The sequence below is a fragment of the Apium graveolens genome, chromosome 6 (assembly GCF_009905375.1).
Source record: "Apium graveolens cultivar Ventura chromosome 6, ASM990537v1, whole genome shotgun sequence".
NCBI lineage: Eukaryota > Viridiplantae > Streptophyta > Magnoliopsida > Apiales > Apiaceae > Apium > Apium graveolens.
In genome coordinates, this window is record NC_133652.1 from 24,919,327 (window position 1) to 24,941,396 (window position 22,070).

Genomic DNA, 22,070 nt, shown 5'->3' on the forward strand with positions numbered 1-22,070 from the left:
TTAGCTCATGGTTAAACTTGACCCTGTTTGTGATTCTACCTTTTGTATACTTTCTGCTTAATGGTATCTTGTCAGCGTAGCTTCTTGCACTTAACACAAGAAGAAATCTCATTTATCTGTTTATTCAGAATTTTAAACCATCTTAAAATTTGAGAGCAATAAATTTAAACATTATACAAATTCAGACCAGAAATGTCAACAAACTGTATTTGCAGGCATACAAATCTTTACCCCTAACTTATTCTGTTTCCAGTTGGTTATTTCCACAGCTCTCATACAAGAGCTTCAGTAACAAAACGAGTACTACATAGAATATATTCACGTGAATCACTGTTTACATGATAGCCCATAGGCAGTTTCTTAATAATTTGAGTGGTCTCTCTCCAATAAACACAAAATATATACAGAAACAAATATAGCAAACTTCTTAGAGGAAACACCATGAACACAACACAGAGACCGTTAAGTACCAATTGCCTTGATTCTGAGCTGCTATTGATCCCAAAATCATCAAGGATGTAAATAGAAACAAACGAAAAATTGAACCCTAAAAGTATCTGTGACTATCCATTTGTTTCCTTGTGTTCTGTCTTTTCTTTTCCTATTTTCTCGAATATAAAGGCACAGTGCCTAGGAAAACAGGGAAAAAGTATTTTAAACAAAATTACCTAACTACAGCTTAAAGCTGCAAGCACTACAGAGTACAGACGACTGCTAGAGAAACGGAACTAAAGCTCATTCATTCGGTACAATCAACTCTAGTAAAACCAGTTCTAACAATTAGAACTTGCGATCCAATTAAACTATCCATCAGCGGTGGGATCGAATATCATTTCCTGCATCAGAAGCAAGCAGGAGCTTATAATGGTATCATTCTCACTCGCCATAATATCAATATCACAGTAAATAGCACGTGTTATTTATACATAAAGAAATGTTAACCTGATCACACACAGGACATGTGTCACTTCTTTCCAACCATTCAAGAATACATGCAAGGTGAAAATGATGCTCGCATTTTGTGATAATTTTTGGATTTTCTGCATCATATTCTGCAGTGAAGGCAAAGAGTTAATAAGGTTTACCGTATTAGTCCAGACACAACAAAGATTGTTTACCGTTTCCACGAAATTAGAGGAACTCAATTTAATAGTGGTGAAAATGAAGAAGTTAAGAGCATCTCCAATAGAGGTTGCCAAGGGGTTGCCAAATCTTATGTGGCATGGCACCCTTGGTTGCCAACCTATTGGAGTTGTATGGTTGCCAAGAGGTTGCCTACCAAGGTTGCCAAAACTTGGCAACTTCCTAAAATGGTTAAAATACATATACAAATGCAAAAAAATTATATCAATAATGCCTTTTTTAGTTTATGAGTCATTTACAATTTAATTTAAGGGACCACATAGGCAACAATTAAAGGTTGCTAACTATTGGAGTAGAATGTTGCCATGTTGATATAAAATTGAGTGAAAATAAAATATTAATATATATGATGATTTGGCAAAGTAGGCAACTAGCTTGACAACCCCTTATTGGAGTAGCCAAGATCTAGTTCCATTACCTTCAAGACAAGTCGGACAACATTCCTCCTCCTCCAGCACCAAAACAATAGGTTCATTAGACTTCTTGAGTTCACCAGATTTTTCAAGCTCATCTTGCACTTCTTTGGATGAGTCAAGAACTGCGTCAGATTGTACTTTCACATCAGATTTATTCAAGATATTAGGTGTTGATTCATAACTGATTCCAGTGTTACTTTCTTCAACAGACTGATTGGCTGACGCAATACGGGGCCGTCCAGAATTTGCATCATATGGTATAGGTGCCGGTGGTGGTCTGTAAGTGTCTGGAATTGAAGTTTCAAGATTTGGATCAACTAAAAACCCTGTACTGAGCACAGTGGCTGTTCCAGTATGAGAGGACAAAGGTTGATGCTCCTCTGACACTCTTGGATACTGCAGTTAGATTTCCAACAAGAAAGAGATTAGACATAAAAACTCGTTGCAGAAGTTATTAATAGTGTGGAGATGGATTGAATTCAATGGATGGAACATGATAATTTTACATAGTACTTTGAGCAAGAAATTGAATTCTAATCTAACTCCAGTGACCAGCCATACAGAGAATCCTAAAGTTGCTAGCAGGCACATCTAAGACTTTTCATTCGAATTTTATCACATAAAGAGTGCTCTTAATTTTTAAGTATAAAAATTATCAGCCACCACAAAAATTTAGAAATTTAAACAAGCGCTATATTCAAGTCAAACGAAACATAAAAATCAAGAGAATTAGAGAAGAATTATTACTGACATGATAAAATGGAGGTGAACTGTTCAGTTCCCTCTCTCTTGAACAACAGCAGCAGCAACCACCCATTTTGTTTTATCTTTTATTCACCCAAGGTTATCAGGACTTGGTTCATCTTCTAAACTGTTTTAAAAAATAGCAGAAAGTGTTATCTTCATGGCTCATGGGTGTACATATCCACAAGTGAGACACAGACGTATATAATCAATAATGACTAAATGGGTTATATAAGCAATATTCAAGTAAAATATCTGATGTCACTTGTATCTATGCAGCTCTATTCAAAATGAGCTGATAAGGTGCATCTTGTATTTGCGAGAAAGGATACTGCTAAAATTATCACAAACACGGTACTTGTCAAGGTACTGTGTAATTACTATGCATCTTCTATTTTCCAGCATTTCACTATGCATTAGCAAACACAGTACTTCAGCGCACAAACAACTCATAATTATCAATATTTAGATAACTGAAAAAAAACATCTCAATGGAACCATAATTCCAATACCTTGAGGGCTCTAAGACCAATCTATCTACATAATTTTTAAGAAAAATCACGAGTACGAGAGTTGTAGATTCCATTGCCAGATATTAAAGCAATTCTTTTTTCATAAATGCAATTTGAAATAATATGAAAAGCATGTAGGATTTTTAAATTTCTTAACATCACCTTCTTTCCGAGACTTCAAAATTTTCGAGTTTAATGAAAATACAAACATGCACAAACAAACGAAGTAAATTCCTGCCCCTAAAGCAAATAAAGTCAAACGAAACATGCCTGAGATTAAAAAATATAGGTTTTCTCCAAACAATATGGCGATAAACAATCAAAAAACCAAACCAAATAAACCTAATATGCCAGAGATTTTAAAAAAACTCTAGGTTTTTAAAATAAAGAAACATGCCGGAGATTTTAAAAAAACTCTAGGTATTCTCCAAACAAACTGTTGATAAACAATCAAAAAAACATAATATGTCCCGGTTGTAGGTAAGGATGCTAGCAAAACCACCCCAACTCCAAAGAACAAACAGCCCTAAACATCAGCTCGCCAACGCCTAATCTCTAATACTACATAATCCACAAAAACAAACATAAATATTTCATCTCGAAACAAAATAAAAAATCTCCATACCACCACAAAACCTCAACAAAGCTACAAACAACCCCATCCAATCCCAAACAACAAACCCAACACCAAACCATCCATTACTTCATGAAACTAACGCAATTTCCAAAACACCCTAAACTAATAAAAAACAAACAAAATCACAAACCAGCACACACAGTAAACAAACAATATGCACTTAAGAGCTAAAACAAACTAAATCAACTAAAATCAAAGCACAAATTCAACAAACCCTAACAACAAATCGATCCACAAGCAAAATAATCAGTTAAAATCAAAGATATAAGTACCTTATGAAAAGCTGAAAAATCAAACACCAAGTTGATTAACAAGTACAAAGCAATCAATCAAGAATAAATACAAACAAGTTAAATAATTTCATAAATAAATGATTATTATCTAAAAGCAGATGAATATAAAACATGTAAGTATATATACAAATACCTTGAGATTGAGGTGAGTTGGAGAGGGGTTGAGGTCCACCTTTTGTGAATGAAGAGAAACAACGACTCGGAAAAGTATTACTAGGAGACTACTTGTCAATAACTACGTTAATTATTTATTTGTTTTGTTTTGTTTTAATTAATATTTATTTATGGATATAAATTCTAATTTTAATAAATTAGTGTGATGGTAATTTGGGGAATTATAGAAAGTTATATTGATTTTACACGTAGAGTTTTTGTTTGTTGTATATGATTGGTAAAGTTTGGTGGATGCTTTTATCTAACCTTCTTTTTCATTTGGTGCCCTGCCACTATGTTTTACATGCTTCCTTTTTCTTTTGTGATGCTTTTATTCTTGTTTTGGAGTTATTTGTTTTGGTTAAGTGGTGTTTTAATTGGAAATTGAGGTGCAATTGATTTGGGTGACTTGTGTTTTGTTCTCAAATTTGTTTAGGGTTGACATGGTTGGTTTAATATTGTTATACATCAAGGAAAATGTGGGGGACTTTCCCAAAATATATTCAATGATAGTATATTTTAAATTAATGCTCACTTTCTTTGAATTGAGCCATGAGACAGGGCAAAATTAATGATCACTTCAAAAATAATATGTGATCAGGTATATAGGGCCGGTCCTCAAAAATTGAAGGCTCAGTGTAAAAATATTTAAGGAGTCCTTTTTCAAAAAATATATTTAAAATGTTATAGAAAAAACTAATTTTTAGAATTACAAATATAAATAAATTTTATGTATATGAATTTTTAAACTACTAATTGCTGTTATAGGAATTGAAACTCTCATAAACATACTTACTAATGTACTATATGCGTTTAAATTAAATATTTTAATATATTTAGTGAACTTGTTCAAAAATTAAGATAATCTGAAATTGTTTTAGTTTAAAAAATTTAGATAACCCCAAATCATTTAAAATACAAAATCAGTTATTATTCAAATGAAACGTACATTTGCAATAAGACCTCAAATTTCGTAAAAAAAACGGTTTGAATTAACGTGAATAAAAGTGAAGAGATAGTTATATTTAAAAAAAAATATAAAATTGATTTGAGTATTTTCACGTAGGTAAATTTGTATACAAATATAAACAATAACTTAAATTTTTTGGGCCCTTTCTTGTAGTGGGCCCAGTGCAATCGCACACTTTGAGTCTGGACCACTTGGTCATGAGTCCGGTAAATATTTATTTTATTTTTTTGAAGGGGACAGGTCTTTAGCAACCGTTTGCTGTTTAAAGTTTGTTAACAAACAATTTATCAGCCGTTGGATGGGGGATTAACGGGTGAGATGGCATCCGGACCGCTGAAATTTTCCGCGGTGGGTCTGGACGGACCGCGGAAAATTTCCGCGATTGGGTGCTGTCCCCTTATCCCAAACATCCCAACAGCACCTCATTTCACCACAAAAAACACCAAAAATTTCAAGAAAAATTCTACTCTCTCCAAGTTTACATTTTAGGCGATTTTGGGCCATTTTCATCAAGAAATTCAAGTTGTTTTGTCAATTCAAGGTATATTTCTTGTCTTAAATTTCACATTTTCATGGCGGATAAATTATTTGCTCGTATGTTTCGTCATAAACGTCAAAATGAAAAAAAAAAGACTATTGATTGTAGTTTACATCTTGATAGTTTAAATAGTAGTGAAGAACCTAAAACCCCTGTATATGTTCAAGATGATGATTTTGTAGATAGAAATGAGGAATTTATTAATTTAGATGACAATTTGGTTGATGTTGAAGATGAAAGTGATGGAAATGAGGTTGAAAATGAGGTTGAAAATGATAGTGATAATGTTGAGGGTGAGGATGAAGATGATAATGTAGAGGATGCAAATTTGTATGAAAATGTTGATGGGGGGAGTTCCATATTTGAATCAAATTTTTCAAAGTGTGGATGAGGCCGGTCATTTTTTTAGGGCTTATGCTTTACGAAATGGATTTGCTATTAAAATTCAAGCTAGCCATCGTAATAAAGACAACGAGATATATGGTCGTTTATATGTTTGTAGGCTTTATGAAAAAAGTGTCGTCGCCGAGAGTAGTCAAAATAAACGGCGTAGAGAGGTTCTTCCTAAAAGCGAGTGCAAGGTGAGGATGTATGTCAATTATCAAATGAAAAAATGTCACTGGGAGGTAACTAGCCTTGAATTGGTACACAACCACGGTCTTGTTTCCCCTAGTAAGATGAATTTGGTACAACGAGAAAGACATATCAACACCGCGACCCGTAGTTTGATAAAAACGCTTTATGGTTCGGGGGTTCGTAATTGTCAAGTGATGAATGTGATTGGTAACATTCATGGAGGTAATGACAAAGTTGGTTTCAATGTTCAACATGTTAGGAATGTGTTAAGAGACGAGAGGAAGAAAAGGTTTGAGATTAGTGACGCCCAAGCGGGGTTGGACTTGTTGCATAGGTTGAATGAAGAAAGTGGTTCTAAATATTTTATTAGGACCGAAGTCGATGAAGAGAATCGCTTGAAGTGTCTAGTATGGATTGATCCGAGATGTATAATGGCTTACCAAAATTTTGGCGATGTTATGGCTTTTGATACCACTTATCGGACAAATAGGTATGCAATGCCATTTGTCCCATTTACCGGAGTCAATCATCATTATCAATCGGTAATTTTCGGGTTTGCATTGATGCGGGATGAACACGCGTCGACTTTTGAGTGGATTCTTCGTACTTGGCTTGAAGGTGTGGGGAATAATCCTCCATTGACTATAATCACGGATCAAGATCAAGCCATGGCAAGCGCTATTGCGGTTGTACTCCCGAATACTACCCATTTATTGTGTTCTTGGCACATTAGTCAAATATTCCCGGAGAAATTAGCTCATTATTATTCGGCTTTTCCGGAATTCAAGACGGACTTCAACAATTGCATTTATAAATCTCTCACCGAATGTGTTTTTGAAGCTAGATGGGCGTCGTTTGTGGAAAAGTATCACTTGCAAGATCATAAATGGTTAAAGGGGTTATATGAGTTGAAGCACAAGTGGATTCCTGCATATACTAGAAACAAATTTTCGGCGTTTCAAAATAGTACATCGAGGAGTGAGGGGATGAATTCTTTCTTTGATAAGTATGTGAGTTCGGCAACGGGTTTGAAGGAATTCATTGAAAATGCCCAAAAAGCATTGGCAAGGCAATTCATGAGGGAGAAGGAAGAAGATTATGTCACCATTAATCTAAAACGTCCCATGAAATTGCATACCACATTGGAGTATCATGCTTCTTGTATCTACACTAAGGAAATGTTTAGAAGATTTCAAGATGAATTGGTTGAGTCTTCAAAATACTTTGTTGAAAAAGACCGACGAGCTAGTGAAGAAGGGGAGAGAATGGGGGATGTTTATACGTACTATAGTTGTTATAGGCCCATGTCCGAGCCTACGAGAAGAAATGTTTATTTTGTGGCATTCGAGAAAGCAAGCTCTTTGGGAATGTGTACGTGTAGAATGCTTGAACATTCGGGGCTACCTTGTAGACACCTATTGGCGGTCTTCACTAAGAAACGGGTTTCGGAAATTCCCCCGTATTACATAAACCGGAGGTGGACAATGCATGCCAATAGAGTTGATGGTGTATTACCTTACAATTTGGATGTTGGACAAAGTCATGAGATGACCTCAACCGATCGATTTAATAGCATGACAATGTTAACCATGAGTTTTTGTCAAAGTAGCATTGCATCCAAGGAACGGTATGATTATGCCGTTGGAGTGATGAATCGAGAAATACCAATTCTCAAAAAAATGAGCGTTGATGGAATTAAATCTTACGAAAGCAATTCGCAAGCTCCAAATGCAAGTGCTCATGAAGAAACAATTCTTGACCCTATGATGTCCCAAACTAAAGGGAGGAAGAAGGACGTTCGTTTCAAAAGTCCAATAGAATCGATTGGTAAAAAGGAGAAGCCGCCAAGAAGGTGCACTTATTGTCAAATGGAAGGCCATGATAAAAGGAAGTGTGCTAGTAGACTAGAAGATCTTAAAAATGTTCAAGAATCGCAATATAATTAGTGGTGTACCATTTTGTAACCGAATGTTGTAATCTTTAAATGGATTTGAATTTTAAGTGTTTAACATTGCTTTCTTTTTTGTTATGTTTTATTGTCATATAATTGCCAATTATTGTCATATAATTGTATTTTATTGTGATAGGTAACATGTCTAGCGAGTATAGTGGTGAGAACAACTCCGATCATAGTTGTGATTCGGTTTCCCACGTTAGCAACACATTCTCGGACTCCCTACCAAGCGACTCGTGGTATGAGGACAATGACGAGGAAGATGTGGTCTCACCAACCTTTAGTGAGATGGAAGATGCATGTGCCGAGTTGATGCCCCTTGTGGACAATGACGAGCCGCCCCATGTGGAGGAAGAGGAAACGGACTTGTACCCACCCGATGAGGAGGCTTATAGGGCCAAAAATTGGATCGAGGCATGCAATTGAATGGAGGGTACTGAACCGTGGAGATTGGTGAACTCTCATCCGGATCCGTACTTCCTTCCGATCTTGAATTTGGGCAACAACACGCCCGATGGAAAATGGAAAAAATCCGGATGGAATGGAGGTAAGCTTGTTAAATGTGATCGGATTGCCGATATTGTAAACTTGAGGCCTCGTGAGGGTTGTAATATGGACCAAATACGCATCGAATATGTGAAGGGTTGGGTTTCACACCTAACGGGAGGGACGGAGAGGGAACGCGGGACATGTTTTGCAAGATTTCGTCTCTACGATGGCTCGAATACGATTCCCGTTACCATTTGGAACGACTCCAACCCTTACCCTTGGAAACTTACGGAAGGCCATATCCGTGATGGTTGTGTACTTGTTCTCTACCATATTGCATGCTTCGTGGATACTACGCAAGGAGTTGCTCAACACCGGTTATCCGGTGGTCTTTCTAATATACTAGGTATTTTTGGTTAGGACCAATATATTTCATAAAATTTAGTGGACTGTATTGATCGTGTAATTTTTATTCGAATCTATGTATTTTCATTGAATTTTATATGAATTTATATGAATTAAAGTATGAAATTTGAGATTGAAAGTGTACCTAAAAATTTGAGATTGAAAAGTAAAATTTACAAGTCGAACTATACATTACAAATTATTATGAAATGTGTTGAAAGGTTTTTTTCAATATTTGGACAAGCGTTGACTTTTGTTGACTTTTTTAATGAATTTTCAATTTAACGTAAAAAAAGATTTTTTTTTTCATAATCACTCTCATTACCATATTTTAAGACTTTTGAGAGTGGTTTGGATCAGTGGAAGTTAGTTTAGGACTAACTTCCAAAAAATAAGCAATTTCAACAGAAGGTTTGCATGCATGCCTCTGTTTCTGCTCTGTTTTTCTGATCAGTTTGCTGGAACAAAACCAAAGGGACGGACCGCGGAAATTTTCCGCGGTTGGGCTAAAGAGGGACCGCGGAAATTTTCCGCGGCTGGGCAGGAATTTTTTTGTAATGCAGACTGTATACAGAAATTCACCACCTATAATCCACAAAAATTGCCAACAAAATCCAGCATAATTTACCACCTATAATCCACCAAATTCATCAAAATTGGCAACAAAAATCCCACACACCTATAATCCCCCGAAATCAAGCATAATTCACCAAAATAATCCTCCAAAATCCAAAACAATCCAAAACCCACAAAATCCACCAAAATAAAATCAAATAAAACCGACAATATAAAATCAAATGATATCCAAGTACGTAAACCGACAATATAAAATCAAAAGAAATGCAACTACATAATCCGACAACCTAAAATGAAACGAAATCCAACTACATAATCCGACAACCTAAAATCAAATGAAATTCAACTACGAAGCTTCGTGACGCCTACGCATACGAATCCCGGGAATCCCCCTTGCCTTCCCTAGCTGAAGCTCCCTAGCTATCCTATACCTAAAGGTATCCACCTCCTCCTGCGACCAATTCGGTACCTCGGCTAAGTCATATCTTTGTGTGAAGTAGTCCATGTACTTCATCACATAAACACCACAATCATTAGAGTTTCGTTGCTTTGGCCTGGACGGTAGAGCTAGGACCTCGGCTGAAGTAGGGTCAAGCCCCTCGACTGGGTGTACCATATGCAATAGCCTCGGCAACAACCATGACTGCAATGAAATTATGATCCGAGAATGAATATAATATACAATTGGTAAGGACTATATAGAAGACAGTAATAGTAGAGGAACATACCACCACTCGTATATCCTCACGATAATCCGGCTCGTCATTCATTGAATCTATGATAAGACCTTCAAATCGTCTAGTACCGAACATGAACAAAACCCAATGCACATCTCCGACACAACATGGGATGAATATGTAGTCCGCCTCGAGAACGGAAGGACCAACAGTAGCACTGGAAAACCCGGTAAAGCTACGTAATGCTTTATTCCATGCCCTCTGCAATGTATCTCCACCGACCCTCGATGCTTTTCTGATTTTCTTCACATGTCCTTTCCCAAGAACCATGAAGTAGGGATCCATGAAATAATAGACGGGTTTCCTCTCCCATATACCTCCAGTGTGAATCTCCTCCTCCCGAGTCCTTAGCAATCCCTGCAAGTATATATGAATGCAACAAGTAAAATAAATGCAAAAAGTAAAATTAATGCAACAAGTAAAATAAATGCAAAAACTAAAATATATTAGACAACGAACAATACCATATAAGTGTATATGATCCTGTCATCAACCCATGTTCCTGGAGCCAGACTCTGCATAGCTGATGCATGGACGTGATAGTCCTGAACACTAAGACCACCGGGATTCCTCGGCGCCATCCCGAAGCCCCATCCCCATCTGAATATATAGCATTCTTCTTTGTCATGCTGAGACTCTTAGTGATACTCCACTTCTCCTCTTTCATCCTGCGGGATGCAAGCTTCGCGGGCCTACTAGATGAGGCAATAGCCTGGGGTGGCTGAGACACATGCTGGGATGGTTGTGTCATGTCAACGACATCCTGGGCAGGAATGGCTGGAATGTCAAAGTCGTCAGCCAAAGGTGCAATGAAATCTGATTTTATGTTCTGAAATGTGGGAGGTCTATAGGCGGGTCCTTTGATCTTCTTCATCAACCGAGAGAATGGTGTGAGGAAGGTAGCAGAAATCCTCCCAAACTCCTCCACAAACTCAGGAGGAACCCTAGCATCCAGCTGCTTCAACATATTAAGCCCGACAACCATCTACAAACAAAAATAAGCAAACATTTTTTCATTAATTCCACAAGGATATCATATCATCAAGATGAAATACGTGTGAATGCAAATTTTGTAGTGTGTGGGGGTGTAATATGAAATATGCATATTTGTAAAACACTTACAACTTCATAGCCCTCGAGACTATCATACAACTCCCTCGTCTTGTACTGCTGCTGAGGCTGTGGATCGGGCTTCCCTATGCGCATACGAGATATATCAGCATACCACGCCATGTAATCAGCCTCCGAAGCTATGTCTACCGAGTCATCAACAAGGCCATCCAAATCTGAACAGAACCTGACCCATTTGCCAATATCAATAAACCACCGCACCAGCCAATCCTCCCCTGCAAACGTGGCATCTTTAGCCCCCCTGTAACCAACCATGTTCACCGGTACCCGTGGAATCTGGGGACTAGAACCAAACTGACTCGACACCCTGTCCGGATGCTGCTACTCGACCACGTCATAACATACAAGGGGAACTCGACCGCACCCAGCTAACTGTGCCTGTATCATCTCGCTGTCCATAACATCCTCGAACCTAGCATACGGCCTCCAGACCACCTCATCACCAGCAACACCATCAAACTCACCCCTATAGAACGGTAAGCTGTGGTGAGGGCCTGACATCCTGCGCTTCTTCGAAACCCCGACATGAGTATCACTAGCATAGGTCCATCCCTCAGCAACCGGATAATCCTCCTGACCGGGAGATCGTAAAGGCACGCCAATACGAGGAAATCTCTCGTAAGACCAAACCTGTAACACCCAGACACAACAAGCAATGCTCTTGCTGCCCTTCCTTGCAGCAATCTCCAAACCCCGGTATATATGAGCTAACACAGCTGCACCCCAAGCATAATAAGGAATCTCCTGCATATTAATCAACGGGTGCATATACCGAACATGAATAAAAGAGCGGTTGATGCTGGGGAAGAGGATACAACCCATAATGAATAGCAGATATGCCTTGGTATGTACAACCGTGACCCTCATATTGTTCTTCTCAGGCTTCTGTGCACCATATCTCTCAAACAACCACCCCAGCTTGATGTTATTCCGATACAAAGCCTCCTTCACCTCCTGCTCGGTCAAAGGCTCAAACCAATTATTAGCAAAATACGCCGCCTTGTTCTCTATCACTCCACAAGTCACCGCATCCCCCTGAACTGGCACCCCTAAAATAAACCCCACATCCTCCAATGTAACAGTCATCTCGCCCTGCCTCGTGAAAAAAGTGTTGGTCTCAGGTCTCCAACGCTCCACCAAAGCAGATATCAACCGAGTGTCAGTAGTCAAGACAACAGCAGGGTCTGCAAAAATCCCAAACCCAAGCATGTGTAGCAATTCCCGCTGTGGTCTCCTTAACTTCCACAAGTGCAATGACTTGTTCCCCGAATAGCTCTGTAACTCATCTCTCCCTGCACCATCCCAAACATCCTCACTGACGTGATACCGATTGTCCCAAATAATATTATGCGCGTTAGGACCCGGCAACATATTCCCGAAATCACCAAAATTATCCATACCAGAAAATACTGTCAACATAATTCATCAATCATCACAATTAAAACACCACGTACACAATTAAAACAATTACCACATATAATCACCTAAATTAACCTTAATTTCATAAATTATAAATTCTTAATTTATTTAGAATTTAACACTAATTTTACCAAATTCGAAATTAACTAAATAAAATTTGAAATTAACTAAATTAATTCAAAAAAAATTAACTAAACCCTAATTTCACACTAATTTTTATTAAATTCGAAATAAAAAAATAAATTAACTAAACCCTAATTTCACACTATTTTTTCATTAAATTCGAAATTAAATAAATTAATTCAAAAAAATTAAACTAAACCCTAATTTCACACTATTTTTTCATTAAATTCGAAATTAACTAAATTAATTCAAAAAATTTCGATTTTACCAAATTATGCAAATTCGATTTTACCAAATTTATAAACGTAATTCACTAATTAAATTCGATTTTAACCATTAATTAAACCACTAATTCGAAATTAATTCTTCATTAAATATATCCTAAAAAATGAATTTAACTAATCAAAATTAAATTTTAATTAAGTAAATCCTAAAAAACTAATATTTTTCAATTCCAAATTATGAACCCTAGAATTTCTCAAAAATCAAATTTAATCATACTACACTTCATATGTTAATTCATCACAAAGATTCATACATTAATTAACACTAAAAATTCGAATTACATACACAAAATCATATCTACAATAAAAAAACAAACATAAATTTATATCAATAAAACTGTAAATAACATAAAAGAATCGATTATATACCTTAATTGCGAGAAAGAGGAATGATTTTGGCTCGCTGTGTTAGGTTGTGTTAGGTTTTTGGCTGTGCTGCTCCTGCTTCTCTGCTTCTGCGCGGCTGCTGCTGTGTTTGTATATCTGTTTGAGAGAGTTTGTGTTTGCTAGGGATAAGGCAAACAAAAAACGTCACAAACTGCTGAAATTTTCCGCGGTCCGTGGTTAGGGGTATTTTCGTAATTACCCCGGACCGCTGAAAATTTCCGCGGTTCGCCTTTAATCTCAACCATTCAATCTCCGATCCAACGGCTGCCAATGTGTTTGTTATATACCGGTCTACAACAAACGTTTGTTGTAGACCGGCCCCCTTTTTTGAATTATCTAATATTACTCTTTAATAGATTTTTTTTTGAAATTTCGTAAACTAAAGCATAAGATTTGTTCGATTACTTGAATAATAATATTAAATATAAATTCAATAAATAATTCAAAACATATTTTTTTGGGTTTCTTTCTAAAATTTTAGAAGTCCAAAAATATTATTTTTTAATATTTTTAGTAAAAAAATAGACAACTCGATGCAACCAAATAATCTCCAACTTCATACAATCTTAAATACAACATAAAAACTATATACAACTAATTACATATCTTGTTCATTTTAGTTATCCCGCAATTTTTTTAAGAAAATGATAAAATTCGCAAAATGTAACATTACAAAAGTTAGTTTTTTAATAATTTTTTTATAAATTTTTCAAATTTTATGATTCAAATAGCTCCCGTTCTCTTAAAGTTTGGATATTACTTTCGGTGCACCCGGCGCGCATTCACATGTTAAATTGTTATTATGTCTTTGTTTCAAATTTAGTAATTTAATTGAGGTTTTTAATTTTATTATTTTTTTCTAGTACATTTTTACTCTTTAGTAACAGATGATGAAGTTCGATTTTTTTTTATTTTTTTTTGTAATAATGTAGCAATTCCATTCAGTCTCATGTACCACCATCAAGCGGGAATGTGTTCTTTTTTAAACATAGAAATAATTATGGTTTCGTCTTCGGTGAGAGAAGCATACAATTATAATATAAAATAGGATATTTTTTTTCTGAGAATCAGTGTCAAGTAAATACTTAATCAATACATCACGAACTATTGAATGAACAATTCAACGACCAAGATTTATTTTTCGCGAAATCTCCAAAGAATGAATGAAACCAGATTTTGAACATGTTTTGTAGTTACAGTTGATTATTCAAACACAAACTCAACTAAAATTTGTAGGTGATTCTATTCTTTCTTCACCGATTCCAATTATGTTTCTGCAATAAAAATTATTCTTCCTCCCATCTACCATTAATCGGGTTTTGTGGGGTTTTTAGGATTAAGGTTAGGTTTTCAACCCATTTTGATTGAATTAAAGATTGTAGTTATATATATATTTTTTTATTATTGAAAATCCGCAGACGCTAACTTTCGGGTGTGCATTGATTAAGCCTCATGGGCTCATAAAAGGTAAATTGCAAAATAACAAATAAGTAAGAAATAAAGTTTACCGATTGCAAAAAATGAACAAGGATGAACAAATGCAAGAAAATTCCTAATTTTTCTCTTCCGTTTCGTTCAAAAGACATAAAAGGTAAATTGTGATCGTTTAGAATTTATAAACTGAAATAACAGTACTTCCGTGTAAATTATGCACGGACCCTCTGACCTTTTCGCGGAAATTATAAGCGATAGCCTTACTTTTAGCAGAGAGAATAATTTTTTTTAAATCCTGTTAAATTGTTCATTTTACGGCCAGAAAATGATGTTTTTGTTTAATATTTCATGACACGCGATATGATTTTGCATCAAATTCCAATAATTTATTGGATGGACCCTAGAAATACCTATCTTGTAAAACTTGTCTTTTTAAATAAATAAGTTCATCCACTTTAACTACCGGCAATTTTAAATTAAAAAATGTAGATGTATTGTATACCAACTGCGATATAGATAGAGAAGACATTAGTTATTCTTTTCCCTGTGAATTACTTCACACCCAGGGCCTGTATCTTTTACTGATACTCTGTGTTTGAATTGGGCTTTTACTAAACCACATAATTTGCAATTTTTTTTGGGCTGATTTGAACAATTTGAATCGGGCCTGTTGGTTTATTCTTTTCATTTAATTTGGTGATACTCTTATTGATTCAAGACAATTATCTGTATATATTTATTATCGTTTTTCTCGGTATAGATATAGTCCTATGCTTATGACTACCGTAAACTACCGACTCTATCTCATTGATTTATATATAAATTATTTGGGCACGGAGGTTAAAAAAAATATAGTTTAACGAGAAAAATATGAATAATAAGTAAAGTGGTGGTTTCAACCAATATTTAATATATATAGTGAGTCTAGTGGAAGAAATGACCGGATGTAAATGGATGGAGTTAATTTTATATAAAATTAAATGTGATTTTAAAAAGAAAAATATATAGAAATGAATAACAAGGGTGTATTGCACTTGTTATGACATGCATGCGGCAGGTAACTTACAAAATAGTGCTCGCATGCTGACGGTGACTGTCAAGACTGATAGAAAATAGTAATTGAATTTTGAACAATATAATTGTAGTATAAATGTAGAGAGAAATTAAAGTATTTATCTTGTGAGAGTAAAAATATGCCGTGTTGCAAATGTAGTAGAAATAGTCGGGGCTGTAAATTGATCTGCACGATCTGGTAGCTCGGTTTATATCCGATTTGAAAATGTGATATATGACTCATATCTATTTTTTATATGATCCAAATCTGGCGAAAAATGATATTAGGATAAAATATGATCCCGAATATTAGTATTTATATACCCATTCAAATTATGTTTCATATATTTTTTCTAAAATGATCATACCCGAATATGATCCTTGGTCGGTATTTGGTTTAAACCCGAATATGAATTATAATTTTAACTCATTACATTTCTAAGTAAATATCAATTTTATAATTTATTAATACCTTATATAAATGTAATTTATTATAAAATATGATTTATCTACCCTTAAATGAAAAAATTATAATCGTATATAGATAATACATTATATATTTAAGTTTTTAATTTGTTATTATTTAGTATATTTATAACATTATATCTATTTTAGAATAAATAATTATTATATAATAGAAATTAAAAATATTTTGTATTATTAATGGATCATATTTGACTTGGATCTGATGGATCACAAACTACCCGGTTAAAAAAAGAAAATACTTTACCGGCTCATATCCGGTTTGTATCTGAACATCTAATACCCAACATCTAATACCCGAGATCGTCTTGTATCCGAATAAAATGATACCGAACCCAAATCTGGACACTATAAAAATAAAATGATCCGAGAATTGAGTAAATGGATACCCGTATCGCACTGATCATTTTACACCCTAAAAATAGACTAATAACACGACCAACATAATCCAACCTCCAGCAGCAAACTATTAATCAAAACTCTTTATTTTTAAATTTTGAAATTTAAACACCATTATTTATTTTTCAACTTAAGAATTTATATCAAAAGTTTGTTGAACATTCACTAACAACACCGAAAATAATATCAAAACATAAACATTAAACACTCCCAAAGATGAATTTAGCAGTAACTTATAGAATTTGCATAAAATCTCGATTTCCAACATTAACAGAGGAGTGAACAAGTGATCATGCTTTTCAGTAAAATTTAAGCATCCCTCTTCATTTTTCAAGAGCTTAAATGAAAATTTTGTTGGGTTGAAGATGCTCAAACACTATTTTGGAAATGGTGTAAAAATAACACTATTTTCAAATTTAACTATAACTCATAAACACTAAATTTTACACCATTTTTATATTATATAGATTATTTTATTATAACTAAATTACAAAAATAAAGTTAAAATTAATAAAATAATAAAATACAAATGGAACAAATTTGTTTTATCAAAGGAGTACAAGAATAACTAGAAACACACAAAAAAAACTCTAAAAATTTAGTTCGGGGCCAAATTTGATGTAATTTTTGGCGTGATACTAAAATGGTATAACTTTAGAGGTAGATTGGAGAGAAATTTTAAACCAAAATAATGTAAACGTAAATATTTAGAGTTAAGTCGGAGATGGTTTAACAAATAATACTCAAAACAAAAACATTGAAGGGTTTTTTTTTCTGAGGGATTTCAAATTCTAGATAAAGAGGGCAGTAAAAGCCAATTCAAATACGGTGAAGTGCATAAATCCCCTCGCTATTTACTTGTTAAAGAGTGGCAAATTGGGCCCCAACTTATTTGAAAACAAGTAGCCCCCCATAATTTGCATAAAATCTTTTGTGGGACCCAACATAATCCGGTGATGGTATCCAATAATGCACAGTTCCTCCTCCTTTAGCCTTTTAACGTGTTTTTTTTTAATATTTAACAATGTACTATACACATCTAAATTTTCTTTTGAATATTATTAACAAAATCTGTGAAATTCCAGAGGTTAATTTATAAAAAAAATATTGTTTAATCATATTAGATATATGATCGCCAAAACATATTTCATTATTAATTTATTTGTTTGTTGGAAAAATTGACATAAAATTTGAAATGAAGAAATGGTACTTGAGGCTGGTAAATTGAGTAATGAAGAGGTGGGCCGGGGACGCAGTCCATTTTAGGACACAAAGTAGACTGCAGTTGAGTAGTTGGACAATTAGTACTCAATCCTCTTTTTAAATCCAAACAGCCTGGCCTATTTCTTACCAAGTCCACATCATGACCTTGCACTAATAATCTGTAACTATCAAAAAATGCTGAGTTCTATCCTTCTAGCAATATATATCCCACACACATGCTTCAGCAAATGAACAATCCTACACCATTTACAAACACTAACCAAATGATCTAATTAATAGGCAAACTCAACTATGCAAGTATCAATGTACTAATCTTCGACTGAGACACATGAAGCATGAAATGTTCGAATCCTTGAGATAATTACCATTACCTTTACAAGTAGATAATATTATGCTCGCTTGCTACGAATATTAGTATTTAGACTAGCAAGGATAACATAATTAAAGTATTAGCGGGGTTAGGAGATTCAGAATCATAGAGGGGGAAGAGCAAATTGCTCAAGATCCAGTAGCCCTCAAAACTTAGCAAGTACTATTACTACTACTATTCACTGATCTAAAGAGGTTAGGGGGTAATATTATGTGCTGTATTTTAAATTATATAACCATTGCACATCTGGATCTGTAGTCACTTGGCTCACTTTCTCCGGCTACCACCTGCTGATTTTAGTCTCCTAGCTGCATGAATGAATTCCACAATCCCTTGAACCTCATCAACATGCTGCATTGTTTAAATAATATATTTAGTAAAGAGAAATTTAAGATTTGCTTATATAACTGTAGAAGGGAAGGAGAGGGAAGGAGAGAAGACAAACGGGAAGTGAGAAAGGAGAAACCTGTGAAGCAAAATGCTGCTGAACGGCATCAATTAACTGCTCCTTTGAAGGATTACAATTCATGCTTCCCTATTAACCAAGAAACGAAGTGGCATAGATTAAAAATTACTAGTGAAAAAAATAATAGCAGAGCAGATAATAATCAAGACAAAAGAGAAAAAAAAAAAAGTACGCACAAGGTTGTAGGTGCTCCAATATTTCCACAATGTGCTGGTCCCAAGTTTTGACAAGTTCACTTTCTGCTAATCAAATAACATAAGTTAGAATAGTGGAGAAAATGTAGCACAAAAGAAGCAGATCTCGAGCATGCTAGAAATTTTCCATTCATTCTTTTCTTACCGGGTGATGTATTAGAACATTGGATCGCACTTCTTTATAACAACTCCGGTTAATCGACTTCATTGGAGCCCAAGGTCTTGAGTAACGAACCCTTGGCTTGCTTATCTTGCTGAATTCCATACCAGTGGCTGAACAAAAAGAAAGAGTAACGACCGTTACTATCGTTGTATCTTCAATCCCGGACGACTGCAAAAACCATATATCAAGTAGTAAGTGTCATTAGTTACTTACGGAAATCATTTTCCCTTTCCCCAATGTCAGTGCTGCTGCTGCTATCAAAGTCGAATTCTTCATCCACTTCATTCCCAGTGGGGTGCTCAAGAACACTCAATGCATTCCTCTGCAGTTTCACCTCAACCCCATTCTTCAGAACCTTTTGTGCAGGAAATAATATAACGTTAATATAATGATTGGTGCAGATTTGAGAGGTGGAGGATACAACTATAGCTAAAAATTGTAAGGAGAAACTAATAAAACAGAAGCATCAAACTGAACTATTGTACACATCACATAATCATATTTCTCCAAGCATAATCTTTTGCAAGAGGTTATTAACTACAAGATCATTAAGATTACAACAGGGTATCCCAGGTATTTGTTCAAGCTAGAGTTTTACCGTACTGAGTTAATGCCTGAGATAGTTACTAGTTCACAAATCAACCTCTATTTACAAATGATGTTTTCTAATTATCCTATAATTAGAAATGCAGAAAAGGGCTTATTACGAACGTAAATTAAATTTTACTACAATCCATCTCTTTTCAATCTTGCCTAATGAAAACCGCACCTCAAAATAGTTAGGTACTAGTATAGATGATTATCAAGACTATGCACAAAGAAGCAAGATATAATCTTCAAGCATTTAAAAGTAGGAATTAAAGTAATTAAGAATTAAACAGAGAAAAAACAACAAAGTGAATAAGTAAAGGCAAAAAAACAGAAAGAGGGGATTATTACCAGCCAATGCCAACCACCAAGTCCAACAGCCTTCTTGACAACTCCTTGCAGACCCACCAAAACAGACTTTGTTCTGTTGTTTCCTGTCACAACAACTTTGGTATGCCTAGGAAGAACAGAAAGCTCTTCATCACCACTTTCCTCCCGTAAAGGCGAGAACACCCGAGAAGAACAAAGCACAGGCTCCAACATTTTTCAGCTCTCAAACTATAAAACTAAACAAGCTTTAATCTTCTTCAACTATTGAATCTAATTCTCTCAATCCATACATCTAAAATTCCTTTCAATTGCCTTTATTTACAAACACTAACCTAGAAGAAAAAACTGGATACTACTAACAAGCAAGAAGCACAAAACCCATCAATCTTTATCGCTGCTCGACACTATTTGATCACCTGACATTACAATTTCAGCTGAAACCCGAATTCAAGATTCCTGAAAATACCGGATAAAATTGAGGGGTGGGTATAAAAAAGATTCAAATGATGTAGTAGTACTAATATAGCGCAAGTCATCAATGTAGTGAAGTTGTGTAATAAAGAGAGAGAAAATTGTGCAACATTAATATAGAACATGGACATCTATTTAAAAGAGGTCTGACACGAAATTTATAAGGGAATGTTGAATGCAATTGAACCTTCCATTAATTCAAGAAAATCCAGCACGGGCTAATCTTGATCACAATAAATGAACTTATTTTCAATTTTTTTCACTTATATTAAGCTACATAAATTACATGGGTCTAATCAATTTTTGTCACTAATCAGCTTCAGATAGATTTTACATTTTAATTTATTTTAATCCAGTAATTTAAGCTATAAACTAAACAATTCTTAAATTTTAAAAGAAAAAAAGACATACATACACACACAAGAATATTCATGTCAATACATACAAGATGGCAATATATTTAACAGCAAATAATCAAGACTTGAGTAGAAAAAAGTGAAAATTAGTGGAAACCAGTTAATCAAACAGTAAGGGTACTAAAAAAGAGCTAGATAGCATGATGCAAAAGCATAGTATGTAAGGATATGTGTGTGTATAAATTAAAAAACTTACCAGAAATAGTTGCAATCACCAAGAGTTGAAAGAAGATAATGCATGTAATGAGGGGTTGAAGAAAATGAACACTAAAAAGCTGGAAGAAAGAGAGAGGAGTGAGATGAATAAAAGAAATGTACTAATAAATCAAGAAAATGAAGGGGGGGAGAGAGAGAGAGGATAATAAAATAAATGCTTACTACCAACTGCAGGTGGTGCTGCCAATGGGGAAGAAAGGAAGGGTACTGTTTCAAAAAGTAAACACACACACACTCACCAGTCACCACCCGTACACTCTTCACTCATTCACTCTCCTAGTAGTATTATTATTCACCCCTATGCTTGTTTACCTTTTATTACCGGTTACTTATAATTGGAGCCCTCTCCACTTTTATTTCATGAGCCTGCTTCTATCTACTACCCCTCTTTTCGCTCGGCTATTTGTCCCTACTATCTTACACGTTCTCTGCATGCTTTGTAACATCTTTTATCTCGTTTCTAACCTCTTCAATTTTGGTTTTTTCTTGACAAAATATTCGATTAATCAACTGTACTCGGTATGTATTGCATATATCAATATATGAAGGTGTATAATGTACGCAATTTTATTCTCAATTTTAAAAAATGAAAAAGTGTTTTTACAAAAAAATCTTGACTTGTGTATGCATAAATGTGTGTTTTACATAAATATTAATATGTAATGATATATAGAAATAAAAATTTGATCATATAATCTGTAAAATAAGCGAGATAATATTTTGAACCATATTTTTTTTTTATATGGGGCTTATCTTGAAAATCGTAGTTTATTAGA

The 22,070-nt window shown here is 34.8% G+C and overlaps 3 protein-coding genes across 9 annotated transcripts; 1 reads left to right on the plus strand and 2 right to left on the minus strand.

Annotated features, from left to right (window-relative positions):
* Nucleotides 1-289: 289 nt before the first annotated feature.
* Nucleotides 290-4,031, minus strand: LOC141667298 (putative E3 ubiquitin-protein ligase RHB1A). Of its 2 annotated transcripts, none has more exons than XM_074473724.1 (5): nucleotides 3,879-4,031; nucleotides 2,311-2,430; nucleotides 1,562-1,955; nucleotides 943-1,052; nucleotides 290-836 (listed from the first exon to the last, which is right to left on the minus strand). In XM_074473724.1, the coding sequence occupies exons 2-5, from the start codon at nucleotides 2,374-2,376 to the stop codon at nucleotides 804-806; spliced, it is 603 nt and encodes a 200-aa protein (XP_074329825.1). In that variant the 5' UTR covers nucleotides 2,377-2,430; nucleotides 3,879-4,031; the 3' UTR covers nucleotides 290-803. The 2 variants fall into 2 exon arrangements, with proteins under 2 accessions (XP_074329825.1, XP_074329826.1); XM_074473725.1 differs by lacking the exon at nucleotides 3,879-4,031 and adding an exon at nucleotides 3,725-3,865.
* Nucleotides 4,032-5,744: 1,713 nt separating this feature from the next.
* LOC141664795 (protein FAR1-RELATED SEQUENCE 5-like) lies at nucleotides 5,745-7,928 on the plus strand. The gene has a single exon (XM_074470748.1). It carries the CDS (start codon nucleotides 5,745-5,747, stop codon nucleotides 7,926-7,928), a length of 2,184 nt encoding a protein of 727 aa, XP_074326849.1.
* A 10,483-nt stretch (nucleotides 7,929-18,411) lies between these two features.
* On the minus strand, nucleotides 18,412-21,612 carry LOC141663539 (uncharacterized). 6 transcript variants are annotated; one of them, XM_074469306.1, is made up of 9 exons: nucleotides 21,457-21,612; nucleotides 21,275-21,353; nucleotides 20,524-20,647; nucleotides 20,213-20,419; nucleotides 19,487-19,628; nucleotides 19,256-19,383; nucleotides 19,093-19,158; nucleotides 18,917-18,985; nucleotides 18,412-18,801 (listed from the first exon to the last, which is right to left on the minus strand). In XM_074469306.1, exons 4-9 carry the CDS (start codon nucleotides 20,402-20,404, stop codon nucleotides 18,718-18,720), a joined length of 681 nt encoding a protein of 226 aa, XP_074325407.1. In that variant the 5' UTR covers nucleotides 20,405-20,419; nucleotides 20,524-20,647; nucleotides 21,275-21,353; nucleotides 21,457-21,612; the 3' UTR covers nucleotides 18,412-18,717. The 6 variants fall into 6 exon arrangements, with proteins under 6 accessions (XP_074325407.1, XP_074325408.1, XP_074325404.1 ...); XM_074469307.1 differs by having other exon boundaries at nucleotides 20,213-20,427; XM_074469303.1 differs by having other exon boundaries at nucleotides 20,213-20,647.
* Between the last annotated feature and the right edge of the window lie 458 nt (nucleotides 21,613-22,070).